General features: G+C 48.0%; 3 protein-coding genes across 3 annotated transcripts in view; all 3 read right to left on the reverse strand.

Moving 5' to 3' along the window:
- LOC143955898 (uncharacterized) overlaps positions 1 to 22883 on the reverse strand; it is a 168706-nt gene that overhangs the window by 112180 nt on the left and 33643 nt on the right. The window lies entirely within an intron of this gene.
- On the reverse strand, positions 644 to 22121 carry LOC143956122 (uncharacterized). The gene is made up of 3 exons (XM_077466255.1): positions 19441 to 22121; positions 9380 to 9393; positions 644 to 1873 (listed from the first exon to the last, which is right to left on the reverse strand). Exons 1-3 carry the CDS (start codon positions 21046 to 21048, stop codon positions 931 to 933), a joined length of 2565 nt encoding a protein of 854 aa, XP_077322381.1. The 5' UTR covers positions 21049 to 22121; the 3' UTR covers positions 644 to 930.
- Positions 1905 to 3863, reverse strand: LOC143955326 (uncharacterized). Its single transcript, XM_077465397.1, has 3 exons — positions 3721 to 3863; positions 2493 to 3599; positions 1905 to 1920 (listed from the first exon to the last, which is right to left on the reverse strand). Exons 2-3 carry the CDS (start codon positions 2975 to 2977, stop codon positions 1905 to 1907), a joined length of 501 nt encoding a protein of 166 aa, XP_077321523.1. The 5' UTR covers positions 2978 to 3599; positions 3721 to 3863.

A 22883-nucleotide genomic window follows, 5' to 3' on the forward strand; every position in this document is an offset into this window, starting at 1 on the left:
TTGCCAGCGGCGACAGCCGCTTGTTCTCATCCCTGTGCCAGCCGCTGTACTACCTCCTGCAAGGCAGCCACCTGTGCTTGAGTGTACTCCTGCTGAGCAGTAAACTGGGCTTTAGAGTTTTATTAAACCTCTCAACTAGGCCCTCGGTCTGCGGGTGATAGACGGAAGTCCGCAATTGTTTCATCTGAAATAGTTTGCACAAGTCTGCCATCACCTTTGACATAAAAGGGGTGCCCTGGTCCATTAGTATCTCTTTGGGAAATCCAGTTTGTGAAGACATTTGAAAGAATTCCCGGGCAATGGCCTTAGAGGAAGTATTCCTCAAAGGAACTGCTTCTGGATATCTGGTCGCGTAGTCTAGGATGACTAATATATATTGGTGCCCCCTTGCCGACTTTACCAGGGGTCCCACGAGATCCATATCGATCCGCTCGAATGGAACCTCAATAATCGGCAAGGGTACCAGAGGGCTTCTATTGTAGGGCACTGGGGCAGTTAACTGGCAAATGGGACAAGATGCACAATATATTTTAACCTCAGCCTTCACCCCTGGCCAGTAAAACCGGTCGGTTGTCCTGGCCTCTGTTTTCTCTGCCCCCAAGTGTCCTCCGAGTAAGCCCTGCCACAAAATGTACTCAGCCAATGAGAGGTAATGACTCCATTTTTATTTTTCTCCTGCTATCAATGGCCAACACGGTACAACACTTCATCCATGTCTTTGGTGATCTCTGATCTCCTTATCAACTGTTTCTTCCATGATGAGGATCAGCCATGGAGTATATCTGAGGTGTATATCAGGGTGTGCTTCTTCCCCACATGTCCAGCAACATTCATATACAAGACATTTCCCGCACTCACTAATACACCTCGAGGGTTGTGTGGGACCCCCTGATGTACAGGAAGACAGGACTTCAGTGAGGAACATTTCCCTCACTCAGACCAGGAAAGTTCATTCTCCTCCGTGTCCAATCTCAGATGACTGTAAACAGAGGACTTCTGTGGGTTACAATTCTGCCACTCAGGACAGGAAAATGGCTCTACCTTCCTGTGAGATCTCTGATGGCTGTAAAGATTGGACTTCATTGAAAAACATTTTCCACACTCAGAACAGGAATACGGCTTCTTCCTCGTGTGAGACAGCTGGTGTTTGTAAAGAGTGCACTTCTGTGAAAAACATTTCCCGCACTCAGGACAGAAATGTGGCTTCTCCCCCGTGTGTGATCTCTGATGTCTGTAAAGATTGGACTTCATTGAAAAACATTTCCCGCACTCAGAACAGGAATACGGCTTCTCCCCCGTGTGAGACATCTGATGTTTGTACAGAATGCACTTCTGTGAAAAACATTTCCTGCACTCAGGACAGGAATACGGCTTCTCACCTGAGTGCGATCTCTGATGTCTGCAGAGACTGGACTTGTCTAAATAACATTTCCCGCACTCAGGACAGGAATGTGGTTTCACCCCCGCGTGAGACCATTGGTGTCTGCTGAAGCTGGATTTCTTTGAAAAATGTTTCCCACACTCAGAACAAGAAAACGGCTTCTCCCCCGTGTGAGATCTCTGATGTGTGACAAGCTCTGATTTTTGTACAAAACATTTTCCGCAATCAGAACAGGAATGCAGCTTCTCTCCAGTGTGAGATCTCTGATGAGTGTTAAGATTGGACTTAACTGAAAAACATTTCCCGCACTCAGGACAGGAATACGGCTTCTCCCCCGTGTGAGATCTCTGATGCGTGGAAAGATACCATTTATTTGAAAAAAGTTTCCCACACACAGGACAGGAATACGTCTTCTCTCCTGTGTGTGACCTCTGATGAATGGAGAGGTTGGTCTTCTTTGTAAAACATTTCCCACACTCAGTACAGGAAAACCTCTTATGTGTTGGAAGAACAGCACCGTCACTCACAGTCTGAGGTTCCTCGGGATAAGAGGAATACAATGGTCCGGCACCATCAGGCACAGTCTGAGGTTCCTCAGGATAAGAGGAATACGATGGTCCGGCACCGTCCCGCACAGTCTGAGGTTCCTCGGGATAAGAGGAATACGATGGTCCGGCACCGTCCCGCACAGTCTGAGGTTCCTCGGGATAAGAGGAATACGATGGTCCGGCACCGTCCCGCACAGTCTGAGGTTCCTCGGGATAAGAGGAATACAATGGTCCGGCACCGTCAGGCACAGTCTGAGGTTCCTCAGGATAAGAGGAATACGATGGTCCGGCACCGTCCCGCACAGTCTGAGGTTCCTCGGGATAAGAGGAATACGATGGTCCGGCACCGTCCCGCACAGTCTGAGGTTCCTCGGGATAAGAGGAATACGATGGTCCGGCACCGTCCCACACAGTCTGAGGTTCCTCGGCATAAGAGGAATACGATGGTCCGGCACCGTCCCGCACAGTCTGAGGTTCCTCGGGATAAGAGGAATACGATGGTCCGGCACCGTCCCGCACAGTCTGAGGTTCCTCGGGATAAGAGGAATACGATGGTCCGGCACCGTCCCGCACAGTCTAAGGGTTCCTCGGGATAAGAGGAATACGATGGTCCGGCACCGTCCCGCACAGTCTGAGGTTCCTCGGGATAAGAGGAATACGATGGTCCGGCACCGTCCCGCACAGTCTGAGGTTCCTCAGGATAAGAGGAATACGATGGTCCGGCACCGTCCCGCACAGTCTGAGGTTCCTCGGGATAAGAGGAATACGATGGTCCGGCACCGTCCCGCACAGTCTGAGGTTCCTCGGGATAAGAGGAATACGATGGTCCATCTACACTGTGTGGTGCCGGATGGACATTTGAGGTAGTCGGGTTTTCTCCTGGACTATTCTGTGTGATGTCCTCATCTTCTACTTTACAGTCTGGAGACAAAGTGAGACAATCCTCTGAGGTTTTCCTCATCTCCCGTCCATCTACTAAAATAGAAATACAAAGATTATTACTAGACATGAGCTGATTGGTTCCCCTAAACCAGGACTCCGCCCACATCAGGCAGCTTTGTCTCTGAGGATCTTACAATTCCCCCCTCAAGGTAACTAGTAAATGGGTCCTCTGATCTCCTACCAGATCATTTCTTTATTCATGGACCTTAGTCAGAGAGGGAGGAAACAACGAGAACTGTCTTCTATAGGAGTGACAGTGATGAGGGGATTATAGAACGAGTGTCCCCTCCCCCTCTATCACTCATTGCCATCTTCCCAACACAAGAAGTCCTGCACTTCCTTATTTAGTCCATGATTTAGTCATGAATAACAGCGGGGCTGAGCCCCACCAGTCTAGATACATAAATTGTGTCGGCAGCACAGAGAAGGAAGATTATCGGAGAGAAATCCAGGAATACAGGACGGGGAACACAGCTCAGGAAAGTGACCAGGGGATTACAGGCTGATATCACCCAGTCCCCGCCCTACTCTGGACCAATCAGTGAGCAGTATGGGTGGAGGAATGGATTTAGTGTTAATGACCCACCTGTGCTGATCTCTGTAGGAGTGTCCTCCTCTATAAATGTCCCCGTTATTCCATCCTCCTCCATAGACTGCTGATCATCCCTCACATACCTCTCTTCTTCTTCTGATTTCACCTCAAATTCTATATCCATTGGATCTCCACTCTAAACCAAGAAAATGAGAGAAAATATCATCTGTAAGATAGAAGATTTATTATTGTGAAATCACATAGAAAATCCACACATTGTCTCTATAAGTGTGTTTTATAACCTCCGTCCCACCAACCTTGCAATATGGAGGGATGGTGTGACCTTCCTGTGTGGAATCCCGGGAATACAGAGGACGGGGACATCTCTCTGGTGGGTTCCCATTACTGGATCCATCTGTAGGAAACACACACACTGACTGAATACATTGTTTCTATGTGTTTATCAGATGATGGGGGATCTAGGTGGAGCCTCCGTACTGCTCTCTCCTTTACAATAAAGTCTCCTCTTACCCGGTGATGTGAGGGGCGGCTGATTGGCCATCATGACGTCCTTGTAGAGATCCTTGTGTCCTTCTAAATACTCCCACTCCTCCATGGAGAAATAGACAGTGACATCCTGACACCTTATAGGAACCTGACACACACAATGATACAGTCACCATCCAGACACATCCCTTGTCTGTTACTGGATAATGTCCCAGAATTCCCAGAATCCTCCTCACCTCTCCTGTCAGCAGCTCCATCATCTTCTTGGTGACTTCTAGAATCTTCTCCATGTTGTGTCTCTCAGGTTTTAGGGAGTCACATGGAGGCACTGTGATGGTCATATGATCACCGGACTTCCCCAGAGGAAATCTCTGTATTGGAGAACCAATAGGAACATCATGTTAGACTCCCAGAATCCTCCTCACCTCTCCGGTCAGGTCTGTGTTTTATTAATAGAGATAAGAGTGATGTCATGTGACCTCCCAGAATCCTCCTCACCTCTCCGGTCAGGTCTGTGTTTTATTAATAGAGATAAGAGTCATGTCATGTGACCTCCCAGAATCCTCCTTACCTCTCCGGTCAGGTCTGTGTTTTATTAATAGAGATAAGAGTGATGTCATGTGACCTCCCAGAATCCTCCTCACCTCTCCGGTCAGGTCTGTGTTTTATTAATAGAGATAAGAGTGATGTCATGTGACCTCCCAGAATCCTCCTCACCTCTCCGGTCTGTGTTTTATTAATAGAGATAAGAGTGATGTCATGTGACCTCCCAGAATCCTCCTCACCTCTCCGGTCAGGTCTGTGTTTTATTAATAGAGATAAGAGTGATGTCATGTGACCTCCCAGAATCCTCCTCACCTCTCCGGTCAGGTCTGTGTTTTATTAATAGAGATAAGAGTCATGTCATGTGACCTCCCAGAATCCTCCTTACCTCTCCGGTCAGGTCTGTGTTTTATTAATAGAGATAAGAGTGATGTCATGTGACCTCCCAGAATCCTCCTCACCTCTCCGGTCAGGTCTGTGTTTTATTAATAGAGATAAGAGTGATGTCATGTGACCTCCCAGAATCCTCCTCACCTCTCCGGTCTGTGTTTTATTAATAGAGATAAGAGTGATGTCATGTGACCTCCCAGAATCCTCCTCACCTCTCCGGTCAGGTCTGTGTGTTATTAATAGAGATAAGAGTCATGTCATGTGACCTCCCAGAATCCTCCTTACCTCTCCGGTCAGGTCTGTGTTTTATTAATAGAGATAAGAGTGATGTCATGTGACCTCCCAGAATCCTCCTCACCTCTCCGGTCAGGTCTGTGTTTTATTAATAGAGATAAGAGTGATGTCATGTGACCTCCCAGAATCCTCCTCACCTCTCCGGTCAGGTCTGTGTATTATTAATAGAGATAAGAGTGATGTCATGTGACCTCCCAGAATCCTCCTCACCTCTCCGGTCAGGTCTGTGTTTTATTAATAGAGATAAGAGTGATGTCATGTGACCTCCCAGAATCCTCCTCACCTCTCCGGTCAGCAGGTAGATGATCTCCAGGGTGAGGTTTAGTATCTTCTCAGTCATGTGACTCCGGTCCTCCTCCATCCTCATTGGTCATGTGATCTATTCAGGTTTCCTGTAGACCAATAATTGAAAAGAGAGAATGATCTGGACTGTACTGGTTGTACAATATTAGGATGGGGGGGGGGGGGGGGGGGGTAATATGAGGGCAATTTTTCAGATAAGAACAGCCCCCCCCGGTGGGATTACACACAGAGGAACATTCAGTTTAGGGTTTGCTATGTTTTTGGAGCGATGAATCACAGTTATTTTTGTAAAGTCCGTCTTGCTTCGTTCTTGATTTGCCAGCAAAGAAAGACGATTATGAATCTCTTTATAAACCCCCCCATCCCCCCTGTTATAAAAGTGGTATGATCCGTTTAGTATAGACTGATGAGATGATTGGTGGGAAAGGTGACACATCTCCTAAATGAAGAGAATGTTCCGGCCCCGTAAATGGGGGGAATGTTCTGCCCCTGAAGGGGTTAATCTAGGTTCCCACACTATATATGTGTGTATCATCATCTGCTGGAGATAAAAGACGTCACAGTGACTATGGAGGAAGAGGACGGATATGACAGGGGGTTACTGGGTGTAAATAGAAAATAAGATCTTATCACCTCCTCTGCTACTTCTTCCAACAATGTCTCCTCTCTACTTCCTCCCGACTCACCTCTCACCCAGAACTTCCTGTCTGTACCTGACATCACTTCCTGTCTTCCATAGAGACTTCCTGTCTCTATGGTAGAGGCGAGATCACCACCTTCTGAAACTCAGAGGAACTGCAGCACCCGAGAAGCGTCTCGTAGTGTGAACACGGCCTTGTGCTGTGTGTGTATGTACTGTATATCCTTATAGATGGGGGTCATCTCCACTCCCACCAAGGGGGAGAGAAATATATTACTGCCTAGTCCAGCCTTTCTCAGCCAGGGTTCCTCCAAAGGGTTCTATGGGTTCCTTGAGCAATGCCTGCATCAATGATATGTAAGGGGGGGCAGTCTTCCCACTGATATAAGGGGGTCATTCTCCCATTAGTCACCAATGTAAGGGACCACCACACTGGCCCCTGATATAAGGGGGACCTTCTCCCATTGTTCACCAATGAAAGGGACCACCACACTGACCACTGATATAAGGGGGACCTTCTCCCATTGTTCACCAATGAAAGGGACCACCACACTGACCCCTGATATAAGGGGGACCTTCTTCCATTGTTCACCAATGAAAGGGACCACTACACTGACCATTGATATAAGGGGGTCCTTATCCCTTTGGTCACCAATGAAAGGGACCTTCTCCCATTGTTCACCAATGAAAGGGACCACCACACTGACCACTGATATAAGGGGGACCTTCTCCCATTGTTCACCAATGAAAGGGACCTTCTCCCATTGTTCACCAATGAAAGGGACCACCACACTGACCACTGATATAAGGGGGACCTTCTCCCATTGTTCACCAATGAAAGGGACCTTCTCCCATTGTTCACCAATGAAAGGGACCACCACACTGACCACTGATATAAGGGAGACCTTCTCCCATTGTTCACCAATGAAAGGGACCTCCTCCCATTGTTCACCAATGTAAGGGACCACCACACTGACCACTGATATAAGGGGGACCTTCTCCCATTGTTCACCAATGAAAGGGACCACCACACTGACCACAGATATAAGGGGGACCTTCTCCCATTGTTCACCAATGAAAGGGACCACCACACTGACCACTGATATAAGGGGGACCTTCTCGCATTGTTCACCAATGAAAGGAACCACTACACTGACCACTGATATAAGGGGGCCCTTCTCCCATTGGTCACCAATGATAAGGGACCACTAATATAAGGGGGTCCTTCTGCTGTACCTATAAGTACATGAGTATGACTAAGGATGATACACATAGCATATACATAGGAAACGAAGGATGCCATACATAGAAGATTTCAAGGCCGAATGTGACAATCATTCGTGCAGCCATAATAAACTTTGGCCATAATTTAACACAGTGGTTTCTTATGATCAACAGCTCCATCTAGTGGCCATATTGGGATCATTTTCCTGAATAACCTCAATAAGGAAAAATCATGAAATACCACATTATGGCCACCAGATGGAGCTGACAATTGTAGGAAACCAGCGTGTTAAATAAAATACTGGCAAAATTCATAATGTTCTGGATATTTTATAGATAGGCAACTCCTATCCTCAAAACGATTAGGGGTTCCAAATTATTAATAACTACTGCAGTAGGGAACAGACACAAAAGATGCGCTCCGCATCTTTCCATAATAACTGTTTCGTTTATTTTGACGCAATTGAAGGTTTTTATACACACGATTAGGTAACTCTCACATTATTATTACAATTGTACTTTTATGGTAACAAGGGGCGTAACATAGGCAGGCTAATTCTAATACAAGGGGCGTAACATAGGCAGGCTAATTCTAATACAAGGGGCGTAACATAGGCAGACTAATTATAATACAAGGGGCGTAACATAGGCAGGCTAATTCTAATACAAGGGGCGTAACATAGGCAGGCTAATTCTAATACAAGGGGCGTAACATAGGCAGGCTAATTCTAATACAAGGGGCGTAACATAGGCAGGCTAATTCTAATCAGGACTGGAAAGAATGCAAAACATGTAATGAAAACATTATTAGTGCTGTGTGCAATACATACAAAATACAATACAATTCTATACACAACTCACACATTTCCTTTACAATATCCATTGGGGGGATTGCGTGTCACATTTGCCAATTAGTTTTTTGTTTTGTTTTTAGAAACAGACCTGTAAGTGTCAGCGAAATCTTCCACCACAAAATGTACTCAGCGAATGAGAGGTAACGAATCCATTTTTATTTTAAAAGGTCGAGAGGGCCTTTTAAGGGCTGGAGTTAACGCGTTTCGTCCTGGAAGACGACTTGAGAAAACAGACCTCTTGCAAGAGTTTTCACCACAAAATGTTTCTTCCATGATGGAGATCAGCCATGGAGTATATCTGAGGTGTATATCAGGGGGTGCTTCTTCCCCACATGTCCAGCAACATTCATATACAAGACATTTCCCGCACTCACTAATATACCTCGAGGGTTGTGTGGGACCCCCTGATGTACAGGAAGACAGGACTTCAGTGAGGAACATTTCCCTCACTCAGACCAGGAAAGTTCATTCTCCTCCGTGTCCAATCTCAGATGACGGTAAACAGAGGACTTCTGTGGGTTACACTTCCTCCAATCAGAAGAGGAAAGTGGCTCTACCACTGTGTGAGATCTCTGATGTATGTTAACACCGGACTTAGTTTGAAAGCATTTCCCACACTCAGGACAGGAATACGGCATCTCCCGCGTGTGCAATCTCTGATGTGCGTTAAGATTGGACTTTAATGAAAAACATTTCCCGCACTCAGGACAGGAATACGGCTTCTCCCCCGTGTGAGATCTCTAATGTTTGTAAAGACTGGACTTTGCTGAAAAACATTTGCCGCACTCAGGACAGGTATACGGCTTCTCACCTGAGTGCAGTCACTGATGTCTGTAGAGACTGTACTTGTCTAAATAACATTTCCCGCACTCGGGACAGGAATGAGGTTTCAGCCCCGCGTGAGACCATTGGTGTCTGCTGAAGCTGTATTTCTTTGAAAAATGTTTCCCACACTCAGAACAAGAAAACGGCTTCTTTCCTGTGTGAGTCCTCTGATGTTTGACAAGGTCGGATTTTTGTACAAAACATTTTTCGCAATCAGAACAAGAATGCAGCTTCTCTTCCGTGTGAGATCTCTGATGAGTGTTAAGATTGGACTTATCTGAAAAAGATTTCCCGCACTCAGGACAGGAATACGGCTTCTCCCCAGCATGACACCTCTGATGCATGGAAAGATACCACTTGTTTGAAAAAAGTTTCCCACACACAGGACAGGAATACGGCTTCTCTCCTGTGTGTGACCTCTGATGAATGGAGAGGTTGGTCTTCTTTGTAAAACATTTCCCACACTCAGTACAGGAAAATCTCTTATGTGTTGGAAGAATGGCACCGTCACTCACAGTCTGAGGTTCCTCAGGATAAGAGGACTACAATGGTCCGGCAGCGTCCCGCACAGTCTGAGGTTCCTCAGGATAAGAGGAATACGATGGTCCGGCACCGTCCCGCACAGTCTGAGGTTCCTCAGGATAAGAGGAATACGATGGTCCGGCACCGTCCCGCACAGTCTGAGGTTCCTCGGGATAAGAGGAATACGATGGTCCGACACCGTCCCGCACAGTCTGAGGTTCCTCGGGATAAGAGGAATACGATGGTCCGGCACCGTCCCGCACAGTCTGAGGTTCCTCGGGATAAGAGGAATACGATGGTCCGGCACCGTCCCGCACAGTCTGAGGTTCCTCAGGATAAGAGGAATACGATGGTCCGGCACCGTCCCGCACAGTCTGAGGTTCCTCAGGATAAGATGAATACGATGGACCGGCACCGTCCCGCACAGTCTGAGGTTCCTCGGGATAAGAGGAATACGATGGTCCGGCACCGTCCCGCACAGTCTGAGGTTCCTCGGGATAAGAGGAATACGATGGTCCGGCACTGTCCCGCACAGTCTGAGGTTCCTCGGGATAAGAGGAATACGATGGTCCGGCACTGTCCCGCACAGTCTGAGGTTCCTCAGGATAAGATGAATACGATGGTCCGGCACCGTCCCGCACAGTCTGAGGTTCCTCGGGATAAGAGGAATACGATGGTCCGGCACCGTCCCGCACAGTCTGAGGTTCCTCAGGATAAGAGGAATACGATGGTCCGGCACCGTCCCGCACAGTCTGAGGTTCCTCGGGATAAGAGGAATACGATGGTCCGGCACCGTCCCGCACAGTCTGAGGTTCCTCAGGATAAGAGGAATACGATGGTCCGGCACCGTCCCGCACAGTCTGAGGTTCCTCAGGATAAGAGGAATACGATGGTCCGGCACCGTCCCGCACAGTCTGAGGTTCCTCAGGATAAGAGGAATACGATGATCCGGCACCGTCCCGCACAGTCTGAGGTTCCTCAGGATAAGAGGAATACGATGGTCCGGCACCGTCTCTCACAGTCTGAGGTTCCTCGGGATAAGAGGAATACGATGGTCCGGCACCGTCCCGCACAGTCTGAGGTTCCTCGGGATAAGAGAAATACGATGGTCTGGCACCGTCCCGCACAGTCTGAGGTTCCTCAGGATAAGAGGAATACGATGGTCCGGCACCGTCCCTCACAGTCTGAGGTTCCTCGGGATAAGAGGAATACGATGGTCCGGCACCGTCCCGCACAGTCGGAGGTTCCTCAGGATAAGAGGAATACGATGGCCCGGCACCGTCCCTCACAGTCTGAGGTTCCTCGGGATAAGAGGAATACGATGGTCCGGCACCGTCCCTCACAGTCTGAGGTTCCTCGGGATAAGAGGAATACGATGGTCCGGCACCGTCACTCACAGTCTGAGGTTCCTCGGGATAAGAGGAATACGATGGTCCGGCACCGTCCCGCACAGTCTGAGGTTCCTCGGGATAAGAGGAATACGATGGTCCGGCACCGTCCCGCACAGTCTGAGGTTCCTCAGGATAAGAGGAATACGATGGTCTGGCACCGTCCCGCACAGTCTGAGGTTCCTCGGGATAAGAGGAATACGATGGTCCGGCACCGTCCCGCACAGTCTGAGGTTCCTCAGGATAAGAGGAATACGATGGTCCGGCACCGTCCCGCACAGTCTGAGGTTCCTCAGGATAAGAGGAATACGATGGTCCGGCACCGTCCCGCACAGTCTGAGGTTCCTCGGGATAAGAGGAATACGATGGTCCGGCACCGTCCCGCACAGTCTGAGGTTCCTCGGGATAAGAGGAATACGATGGTCCATCTACACTGTGTGGTGGCGGATGGACATTTGAGGTAGTCGGGTTTTCTCCTGGACTATACTGTGTGATGTCCTCATCTTCTACTTTACAGTCTGGAGACAAAGTGAGACAATCCTCTGAGGTTTTCCTCATCTCCTGTCCATCTACTAAAATAGAAATACAAAGATTATTACTAGACATGAGCTGATTGGTTCCCCTAAACCAGGACTCCGCCCACATCAGGCAGCTTTGTCTCTGAGGATCTTACAATTCCGCCGTAGACTTGTGCATGCGGTGTGCTGGGAGTGCCTGGACACACCCTAATCACCCCATGCTCATTAAGCAAGCCATAGATCTCCGCTCGCCTGCTCACATTAGGCAAGTGGAAATAAGCTAAGGGCGAGCCGCCGGCAGGAGGGGTTGAACAGGAGCGGATTCTACTCCCAGCCTCTGATGCCTCATAAGAAGGTTGCACCGCTTCTGCCAGAAGCAACCGACCAGGAGACTGTGGGGAAGGGAGAAGAAAGCCGGCCGGCTCACACAGAGCGGGGATCTCCTTTTGTCACACAGCTTGGATCTGAAATGCTGCTGTCAAACCAAGTCCTGCCTCCTGGACCGACTCCTATGACAGACGACACACTGGTCCAATACCGGGAAATTGAAGTAGTGTGACGTCTATCATAGGAGCTGGTCCAGGAGGCAGGACCTTCTTCGACAGTGGCCGGCATTTCAGATCTAAACTGTGTCACAGCGGGAGATTCTCTTTCTGTGTGTTCTGGCCAGCTCTCATCCCATTTCCTCCCTCTGATCCCCATGCAGTGATAGGATGCACTGAAAGGCACTGATAGGCACTAATGAGGTGGCACTATTAGGGCTGCCCTATTGGGCGCTAATGAGGCTGCACTGATGGTCACAGATAATCTCCACTGATAGCCACTGATGAGGCTGCAATAATGGGCACTGATGGCCATTGATAATATGGCCATTATTAATTAGGCTGCACTGATGGACATTGATAATCTGCATTGATGGCCACTGATGAGACTACACTGGCGATAAGCTGCATGTCCAGCTAGTAGGAAATTAAGCCGCGTACACACGGGCGGACTGTATGGCCTACTTAGTCCGCTGAAACACATTTCAGCGGACAGTCCGCTCGTGTGTGGGCTTCAGCGGACTTTTTCAGCGTGCAGTCCGGCGTACTAAGTATTTCGGATTTTTCGAAATACTGTCCGTCGTACTCGCATTTCGGCGGACAATCCGCCCGTGTGTATGCCAGTCCGCCGTACTTTTGAAATGAGCGGACTTTTCCCGCCCGGAGAAAAGTCCGCTCATTTCGAGCGGGTATCCAGGTAGGCGGGGCCCGCGAAGGAGCCATGTGACACCGCCCCTTGTCCCTATATAAGTGGCCGCGCAGCGTGTCCCTGGCATTGTGGCCGGAGAGAGCGTCGAGTCAACATCTCCTGGAGAAGAAGAAGAAGAAGAAGAACAGAAGGTGGCGGCGACGAAAGACGACCGGGCCACCGCCTGTAAAAGAGCTATAAGAAGGCGCGGTGGCCCAGCAGAAGAACCGAAGAGGGGGACAAGACCCCCGAAGTCGGGAGAAGAGGCCAGCGGCGAGGAAGAAAGCCGGACTCCTCCGCTAGCAAAAGAGCTACAAGAAGATAGCGGAGGAGTCCGGCGAGAAGACCCCCGAAGACGGAAGACCCCCGGAGCTGTGCAATAAAGTTTTTTATCTCGTGTGTTGTGTTTTTTTTTGTACTTTTATTTTACAGGTGAATGGGTAGGGGTACATTGTACCCCATACTCATTCACATAGGGTGGGGGGCCGGTATCCGGGGGCCCCCTTATTAAAGGGGGCTCCCGGATTCCGATAAGCCCCCCGCCCGCAGACCCCGACAACCAACGGCCAGGGTTGTCGGGAAGAGGCCCTTGTCCTCATCAACATGGGGACAAGGTGATTTGGGCCCCCCCCCCTTCCCCAAGGCACCCCCCATGTTGAGGGCACGCGGCCTGGTACGGCTCAGGAGGGGGGCGCTCGCTCGCCCCTCTTTCCTGGCCGGCCGGGTAGCGTGCTCGGACAAGGGTCTGTTGTGGACTTGGGGGGGACCCCCACACCAATTTTTTCCGGCGTTGGGGTTCCCCTTTAAGTCCATACCAGGCGGCGGGGCAAGCAACGTCTCCTTCGCGGGCCCCGCCTACCTGGAGACGCGCTCGAAATGAGCGGACTTTCCTCCGCGTGTGTGGGCGAGTCCGTTCATTTCAAAAGTAGGGCGGATAGTACGGCGGACTTAGTACACCGTATTAGTCCGCTCAAAAAGTGCCGTGTGTGGTCAAGTCCGTTCATTCGAAAGTATGACGGACTGTCCGTCGGATTGTATGACGGACTAAGTAGGCCATACAGTCCGCCCGTGTGTACGCGGCTTTAGTGTAACAAAAGAGAATACATATTATGTGTATATATAGCAGTGGGTGGAGGGGAGAGAGCAGAATGTACAACATAGAGAATATGGTGCAGGGGTCAGGAGTATGTAATGTACAATTATACAATGTGTGGGTCAGGACTCATGATATTGGTGATCAGTAATCATTGAAAACATGCGAACAGGCAAAAAGTTCTAGCGAACCCTATTAACGTTTATGGGACACGTACATGAGAAATCAAAAGTGCTAATTTTAAAGGCTTATATACAAGTTATTGCCATAAAAGTGTTTGGGGTCCGGGGTCCTGCCCCTGGGGACATGTATCAATGCAAAACAAAGTTTTTAAAAAGCCGTTTTTTTAGGAGAAGTGATTTTAATAATGCTTAACCACTTTCAGACCGGACCAATTTGCTGGTCAAAGACCAGACCGCTTTTTGCGATTCGGCACTGCGTCGCTTTAACTGACAATCACGCGGTCGTGCGACGCGGCTCCCAAACAAAATTGACGTCCTTTTTTTCCCACAAATAGAGATTTCTTTTGGTGGTATTTGATCACCTCAGCGGTTTTTATTTTTTGCGCTATAAACAAAAATAGAGTGACAATTTTGAAAAAAACGCATTATTTTTTACTTTTTGTTATAATAAATATCCCCCAAAAATATATAAAAAAACATTTTTTTCCCTCAGTTTAGGCCGATACGTATTCTTCTACATATTTTTGGTAAAAAAAAAAATCGCAATAAGCGATTATTGATTGGTTTGCGCAAAAGTTATAGCGTTTACAAAATAGGGGATAGTTTTATGGCATTTTTATTAATAATTTTTTATTATTTTTTTTTTACTAGTAATGGCGGCGATCAGCGATTTTTATTGTGACTGCGACATTATGGCGGACACATCGGACATTTTTGACACATTTTTGGAACCATTGTCATTTATACAGTAATCAGTGCTATATAAATGCAGTGATTCCTGTGTAAATGACACTGGCAGTGAAGGGGTTAACCAGTGGGTGGCAGTGTAGGGGTTAAGTGTTCCTAGGGGTGTGTTACTAGCTGTGGGGGTGTTGGGCTTTCATTTAGTGAACACTGATCTCTGCTCCAATCACATGGAGCAGAGATCAGCGTCACTAGTTGCTAGGCAGAATGGAGAAATGTTGTTTACAACGGCACTTCTCCATTCACATGTACGCCCATTTTGCCTGCCCGTGCCATTCTGTCGACGTACATCGTCGTGCGCTGGTTGGCAAGTGGTTAAAGTGAAACAATAATAATGAAAAATTCCATTAAATATCATGCCTGGGGGAACCCCTTAGTCTTCCTGTAAAGCAGCGCATGTGTGCGATGTATAGAACATGCCGCCGCAAAATTACATTTCTAAAGCAAAAAATGTAATTTAAAATTGCTCGCAGCTGTAATGTATTGCTGACTCCCGGCAATATAGATGAAAAATCAAGGAAAAAAATTGGCATGGGTTCCCCCCCAGTCCATACCTGGTATGGATATTAAGGTGAACTCCACGCCAAAATGTTAAAAAAGATTGGTGTGGGGGCCCCCCCAAAATCCATACCAGACCCTTATCTAAGCATGCAGCCTGGAGGTCAGGATGGGGGGAGATAAGCGGGCGGCCCCCCTCCTGAACCATACCAGGCCACATGCCTTCAACATGGGTAGGTTGCTTTGGGGTCCCCCCAAAGCACCTTGTCCCCATCTTGATGGGGACAAGAGCCTCTCCCCGACCACCCTGGACATTGGTTGTTAGGGTCTGCAGGTGGGGGAACTTATCAGAATCTGGAAGCCCCCTTTAACAAGGGGGCCCCCAGATCCCACCCTCCCATGTGAATGGGTAGGGGTACATTGTACCCCTAACCATTCACCAAAAAATGTGTCAAAAATGTAAAACCACAATATACAGTTATTGACAATTCCTCTATTAAAAAAGAAAAAAAAAGTGTCCCGCGATTTCCATCTATCGTTAATCACAGCGTCCAACGATCCCGAAAAATAGAAAAAAAAAACGATGCCTGCATGGGAGGCGTCCCGCCGACTGCTGTCTCTTGGCTGTGACAGGTGTTATACAGGCAACGGCTGGGCCACCCGCTGACATAACTGGATTTCCCCGCCCCCTCTGATGTCACATGACATCGGAAGAGGGTGGGGTCACTCGGTTATGTCACCGCCCTTGCTTATATAACAGCTGTCACAACCAAGAGACAGCAGTTGCCGGGAGGCCTCTCATGGAGACAGAGCCTTTTCATTTTTTTCTAATTTTAGGGTCTATCAGGCGGCATGATTGAGGGTGAATGGACATTGCAAGACACTTTTCTTTTTTAAATAAAGGAATTGTCAAAAACTGTCTCTTGTGGTTTTTACTTTTTGACACTTTTTTTGGTGAATGGGTAGGGGTACAATGTACTTGTTAAAGGGGGCTTGCAGATTCGGATAAGCCCCCCTGCCCACAGACCCCGACAAAAAACAATGGCCAGGGTTTTCGGGCGGAGGCTATTGTCCCCACCAAGATGGGGACAAGGTGCTTTGGGGGGGGAACCCAAAGCATCCTCTCCATGTTGAGTTCTAGAGGCCTGGTATGGAGCAAGCCCCCCCCCCCCTTTCCTGGCTTGCCAGGCTGCTTTTTTGGATAAGGGTCTGGTGTGGATTTTGGGGAGGACCCCACAGCATTTTTTTTTTATTTTGGCGTGGAGTTCTCCTTAAAATCTATACCAGACCCAAAGGGCCTGGTCTGGATTTTGGGGGTGACCCCACGCTGTTTTTTTCTTAATTCTGTCATAGGGTTCCCCCTAACCACTTTAATACACTGTATTATATACTCTGCACTGTATTATATATACTACACTGACTGCACTATGTACTCTGAACTGCAGTATATATACTATACGGACTGCAACATTTACTCTAAACTGCAGTATATATATATATACTATACGGATTGAACTATATACTCTGCAGAAAAATTGGGCCTTGGGTGTTGGTGGTGCCAGAACACTGTAACCCCTCACAGTAACTCTTGTTGGGCACAGGAACGGGCCCTGCTGGTAAATCTTATTTAAAAAATTGTAATTACATGCCCCTGTTAAACAGATGCAGAAAAATTGGGCCTTGAGTGTTGGTGGTGCCCTAAACCAAAAATATTGTTGGAAGCTAGCATCATCAAGATTAAGGAGGAATAGGATAGGCAGCATAGGCAGTCTTCAAGGGATTCCAGATCCCTAGCAAATTCAATCTGTTACATCAGCATCAGGGGCTTGAAAGCTGCTGATCCTGGACTTGGACTGATTATTTTTTATAAATGTGAGCCTATCAACGGAGTCTGTGGACAGGCGCACTCTTTGATCCGTTACAAACCCCCCCAGCAGCACGGAATGTGCTTTCAGAAAGCACACTGGATGCAGGACAGGCCAGTAGCTCGATTGCATATTGAGCAAGTTCTGGCCAGTGGCCCATCCTCAAGACCCAGTAACCCAGTGGATGGTCTGTTGGAAAGGTCTCCAAGTCTGCTCTTGCCCCTAGATATTCCTGCACCATATAATGCAGACGCTGGTAATGATTGCTTGAACCTATCAGCCCTGGGCGCTGAGGACTTAAGAATTGTTTAAAAGCATTGGTCAGCTGGCCACCTTCTCCATCTGACCAAACGAAGCCTCAGAAACATGTTGTCCAGCACCAGGAAATGGTTCCCAGGGTCTGCAAAGGCGTTACACAAACCTTTCTTCAAAGCGTCCTGAAGATGTTTCATCCTCTGCAAAGGCAGGATAAGCTCTGCAATTTTACCCTTGTAACAAGGATCAAGAAGGGTTGAAAGCCAGTAATGATCCCTCTCCTCGATACCAGAAATCCTAGGGTCCTTTCGCAGGCTTTGCAGAATCAGGGAGGCCATACAGCGTAAGTTTGGAGAGGCATGAGATTCTGAGTGCTCTGGGTCACTAAGGATGACATTGTGAGGATCTACCTCCTCCCAGCCACGTACAACTCCTTGGGTTTCTGGGGACTGAAAACCATCCCTTGAAGACTGCTGCTTGTTATTCTCTACATCCATATTGACACAATCCTCCTCCTCTTCTTCCTGTGTGTTTGGTGGCCCCGCAGGAATGCTATCTTCATAAAGGGGACCTTGAGAGGAAAGGAATTCCCATTGAGCTGAGCACTGGCATTGTATGACCCCCGGAAATGCCCACAGACTTTTCTGGCCTGCCTCAGAAGATCTTGTAAGCCAGGGTATCTGGTCAAGAAACGCTGCACCACCAAATTCAGGATATGTGGCAAGCATATGATATGTGTCAAGTGTCCCTGTCGGAGGGCGGAGAGAATGTTGGTGCCATTGTCTTGAACAACCATTTCTGGCTCGAGCTGCCATGGCGTCAACCACCTCTGAGCCCGTCCCTGCAGAGCCGACAGAATCTCTGCCCCAGTGTGGCGCCTGTCCCCTAGACCAACTAAAGCACCACATGGCATCTCTTAGCCTGACTGCTTGCATAGCCCCTTGAACGCTTAGGGGGCACTGCTGGTTTAGAGGACAATTTAGCAGAAGAGGCCATAGAGGAAGAAGAAGAGGAGGGGGTGGAGAAGACAGATGTAGCAACACACAATTTTTTTTTATTCACCAAATTTTTTATTATAATCGTACTTTTAACAAGATTGCGGTTAAAAAAAACAAAACAGGAAATAGTAGTTAGAAATCTGATTGGTCAGAAAAATTGTTTGGAATGTGGAGGCGGAGTCGTTATTCATTTGTGTACAATACAATACACAAAATGTTACATTATTATAGGCTAGGAAGGGACGTCATCCCGCAGAGCACACCCGGGAAGTGACGTCACCCCACATAGCACACCCGGAAAGTGACGTCATCCCGCAGAGCACACCCGGGACGTGACCTCACCCCACATAGCATACCTGGGAAGTGACGTCACCCCACATAGCACACCTGGGAAGTGACGTCATCCCGCGGAGCACACCCGGGAAGTGACGTCACCCTACATAGCATACCTGGGAAGTGACGTCACCCCACATAGCATACCTGGGAAGTGACGTCACCCACATAGCACACCTGGGAAGTGACGTCACCCCACATAGCATACCTGGGAAGTGACGTCACCCCACATAGCATACCTGGGAAGTGACGACACCCCACACAGCACACCTGGGAAGTGACGTCATCTCGCAGAGCACACCTGGGAAGTGACGTCACCCCACATAGCACACCCGGGAAGTGACGTCACCCCACATAGCATACCTGGGAAATGAGGTCATCCCACAGAGCACACCCGGAAGTAGCGTGTGTACACCCGGGAAGGAGTAGGCTGGGAGTGCTTGGCATGGTATGGAGCTTGTACATCGGGAAATGTATATCTGTCTGCAGAACACAGGGGAGATATCGGAACTCTAATTCATGGTCACCTGCAAATAATGAAAAGGAGAAATTCCATCCAAACCATGAGATTGGTCAGAGACTAATTGGTATCATTCTGGGCATTGCCAGACTAGGACTTGGTGGCAGAGTGAAGGGTGATGCTATCTGAGGTGTATATCAGGGTGTGCTTCTTCCCCACGGGAGCTGCGATGTCCATCAACATTCATACAGAAGGCACTCAAGACACTAACACAGCTCAAGGGTTGTGCGGGACCCCTGATGTACAGGAAGACGGAACTTCAGTGAAGAACGATTCCCTCACTCAGATCAGGAAGGTTCATTCTCCCCCATGTGAGATCTCTGATGCCTGTAAAGATTGGACTTCACTGAAAAACATTTCCCGCACTCTAGACAGGAATACGGCTTCTCCCCAGTGTGGGATTTCTGATGGCTGTAAAGATTGGACTTCAATGAAAAACATTTCCCGCACTCAGCACAGGAATACGGCTTCTCCCCCGTGTGCAATCTCTGATGTTGGGAAAGATAGGACTTATCTGAAAAACATTTCCCGCACTCAGGACAGGAGTACGGCCTTTCCCCTGTGTGGGACCTCTGGTGCCTGACAAGATCTGATTTTTGTACAAAACATTTCCCGCACTCAGGACAGGAATACGGCTTCTCACCCGTGTGAGACCTCTGATGCGCGAAAAGATCTGATTTTTGTACAAAATGTTTCCCACACTCAGGACAGGAATACGGCTTCTCTCCTGTGTGAGATTTCTGATGTCTGTAAAGAATGGACTTCTGTGAAAAACATTTCCCGCACTCAGGACAGGAATACGGTTTCTCCCCCGTGTGCAATCTCTTATGCTGGCAAAGGTTGGACTTATCTGAAAAGCATTTCCCGCACTCAAGACAGGCATATGGCTTTTCCCCTGTGTGGGACCTCAGATGTCTGACCAGATCTGAATTTTGTACAAAACATTTTCCACAATTAGTACAGCAATACGGCTTCTCCCCCGTGTGAGACATCTGATGCGAGACCAGGTCTGATTTTTGTACAAAACTTTTCCCGCACTCAGAACAGCAATATGGTTTTTCTCCAATGTGCAATCTCTGATGTGTGTAAAGATTCGACTTCTGTGAAAAACATTTTCCGCACTCAGGACAGGAATACGGCTTCTCCCCCGTGTGAGTTCTTTTATGCACATTAAGTTTGGAGAGAAAATGAAAACATTTCCCGCACTCAGCACAGGAAAATCTCTTATCAGTCTGATGTTCCTCGGGATAAGAGGAATACGATGGTCCGGCACCGTCCCGCACAGTCTGAGGTTCCTCGGGATAAGAGGAATACGATGGTCCGGCACCGTCCCGCACAGTCTGAGGTTCCTCAGGATAAGAGGAATACGATGGTCCGGCACCGTCCCGCACAGTCTGAGGTTCCTCAGGATAAGAGGAATACGATGGTCCGGCACCGTCCCGCACAGTCTGAGGTTCCTCGGGATAAGAGGAATACGATGGTCCGGCACCGTCCCGCACAGTCTGAGGTTCCTCGGGATAAGAGGAATACGATGGTCCGGCACCGTCCCGCACAGTCTGAGGTTCCTCGGGATAAGAGGAATACGATGGTCCGGCACCGTCCCGCACAGTCTGAGGTTCCTCGGGATAAGAGGAATACGATGGTCCGGCACCGTCCCGCACAGTCTGAGGTTCCTCGGGATAAGAGGAATACGATGGTCCATCTACACTGTGTGGTGCCGGATGGACATTTGAGGTAGTCGGGTTTTCTCCTGGACTATACTGTGTGATGTCCTCATCTTCTACTTTACAGTCTGGAGACAAAGTGAGACAATCCTCTGAGGTTTTCCTCATCTCCCGTCCATCTACTAAAATAGAAATACAAAGATTATTACTAGACATCAGCTGATTGGTTCCCCTAAACCAGGACTCCGCCCACATCAGGCAGCTTTGTCTCTGAGGATCTTACAATTCCCCCCTCAAGGTAACTAGTAAATGGGTCCTCTGATCTCCTACCAGATCATTTCTTTATTCATGGACCTTAGTCAGAGAGGGAGGAAACAACGAGAACTGTCTTCTATAGGAGTGACAAAACAAAAAAATGGCGGATCCATTGAAAACTTGGAAAACATATGATTTCAATGGATCAACCATTTTTAGATTATACAAACCTGGTGTTGAAACAGATTTGCCTGAACAATAATGTCCCATTTCACAAAACAAAGAAGATATTTTGTATTGTATTGTGTTTAAAATACATGTGGTTATAAGTCATTCAAATTATACATATTATATTCCAGGCCACAGATACGATTACAATTTTAGTATCTACTGACCTAATGATAATTCTGTAATAAGGTAAAAATATAAAGGTTGTGACTTAGGACAAATTATAAGTAGAATTGTTTAACCACTTCAGCCCCGGACCATTTGGCTTATTATTACTTGACACAAGCTGATTGGTTCCTCTAAACCAGGACTCCGCCCACCTCAGGCAGCTTTGTCTCTGAGGATCTTACAATTCCCCCCTCAAGGTAACTAGTAAATGGGTCCTCTGATCTCCTACCAGATCATTTCTTTATTCATGGACCTTAGTCAGAGAGGAGGAAACAACGAGAACTGTCTTCTATAGGAGTGACAGTGATGAGGGGATTATAGGACGAGTGTCAGGAGTATGTAATGTACAACATAGAATATATAGTGCAGGGGTCAGGAGTATGTGCCATGCAATACACCAATCAGCCATGAAATCATGACCATCCACCTAAAATTGAGCAGGTTCTCCTTTTGCCAAGATCCAATACACATCCCCCAGGCTCCTAGGCCGAGCAACGCCTATACCAAAAATCAACATTTTCCTGCCAGCACAGAGAAGGAAGATTATCGGAGAGAAATCCAGGAATACAGGACGGGGAACACAGCTCAGGAAAGTGACCAGGGGATTACAGGCTGATATCACCCAGCCCCCGCCCTACTCTGGACCAATCAGTGAGCAGTATGGGTGGAGGAATGTATTTAGTGTTGATGACCCACCTGTGCTGATCTCTGTAGGAGTGTCCTCCTCTATAAATGTCCCCGTTATTCCATCCTCCTCCATAGACTGCTGATCATCCCTCACATACCTCTCTTCTTCTTCTGATTTCACCTCAAATTCTATATTTATCAAATCTTCACCCTAAACCAAGAAGAAATTAGAAAATGTCATCTTATAGGATTCATACATCACCTCCATGGGTCACTTTCCCGTTCTCGATGCCATGTCGCACCAACCTGATCATGGTGTCCATAGTTGTGACCTACCTGTGTGGAATCCCGGGAATACAGAGGACGGGGACATCTCTCTGGTGGGTTCCTGGTATTAGGTGGCTCCTTCTTGACATCCTTATAGAGATACTTGGGTCCTTCTGGAAACTCCATCACACCATAGTCCTCATCCTGGTCTTTATACTCTTCTTTAACAATTATCATACTATTATCATCTGGATCTCCACTCTAAATATATAATAAAACATTCACTATAACACACTTGTGTATAGATTACAACTACCAATAATTGCCCCTCATCTACCTGATGATGGTGGGGGATGGTGCGATCTTCCTGTGTGGAATCCCAGGAATACAGAGGACGGGGACATCTCTCTGGTGGGTTCCTGTATCTGGGTGACTCCTCCATGGTGTCCTGGTACAGACCTGTGTGTCCATTTGGAATCTCTGACTCTTTCATCACCCCATCCTCATCATCCTCCTCTTTTATCTCTTCTTTAATCTCAACTTTA

This window comes from Lithobates pipiens, unplaced genomic scaffold, assembly GCF_037356315.1.
Source record: "Lithobates pipiens isolate NorthernLeopardFrog02 unplaced genomic scaffold, aLitPip1_a1.2 Scaffold_35, whole genome shotgun sequence".
Taxonomy (NCBI): domain Eukaryota; kingdom Metazoa; phylum Chordata; class Amphibia; order Anura; family Ranidae; genus Lithobates; species Lithobates pipiens.

Coding starts and splice junctions, on each gene's coding strand:
- LOC143955326 (XM_077465397.1), bottom strand. CDS start 2,977: ATGTGGGCGGAGTCCTGGTTTAGGGGAACCAATCAGCTCATGTCTAGT.
- LOC143956122 (XM_077466255.1), bottom strand. CDS start 21,048: ATGTGGGCGGAGTCCTGGTTTAGGGGAACCAATCAGCTGATGTCTAGT.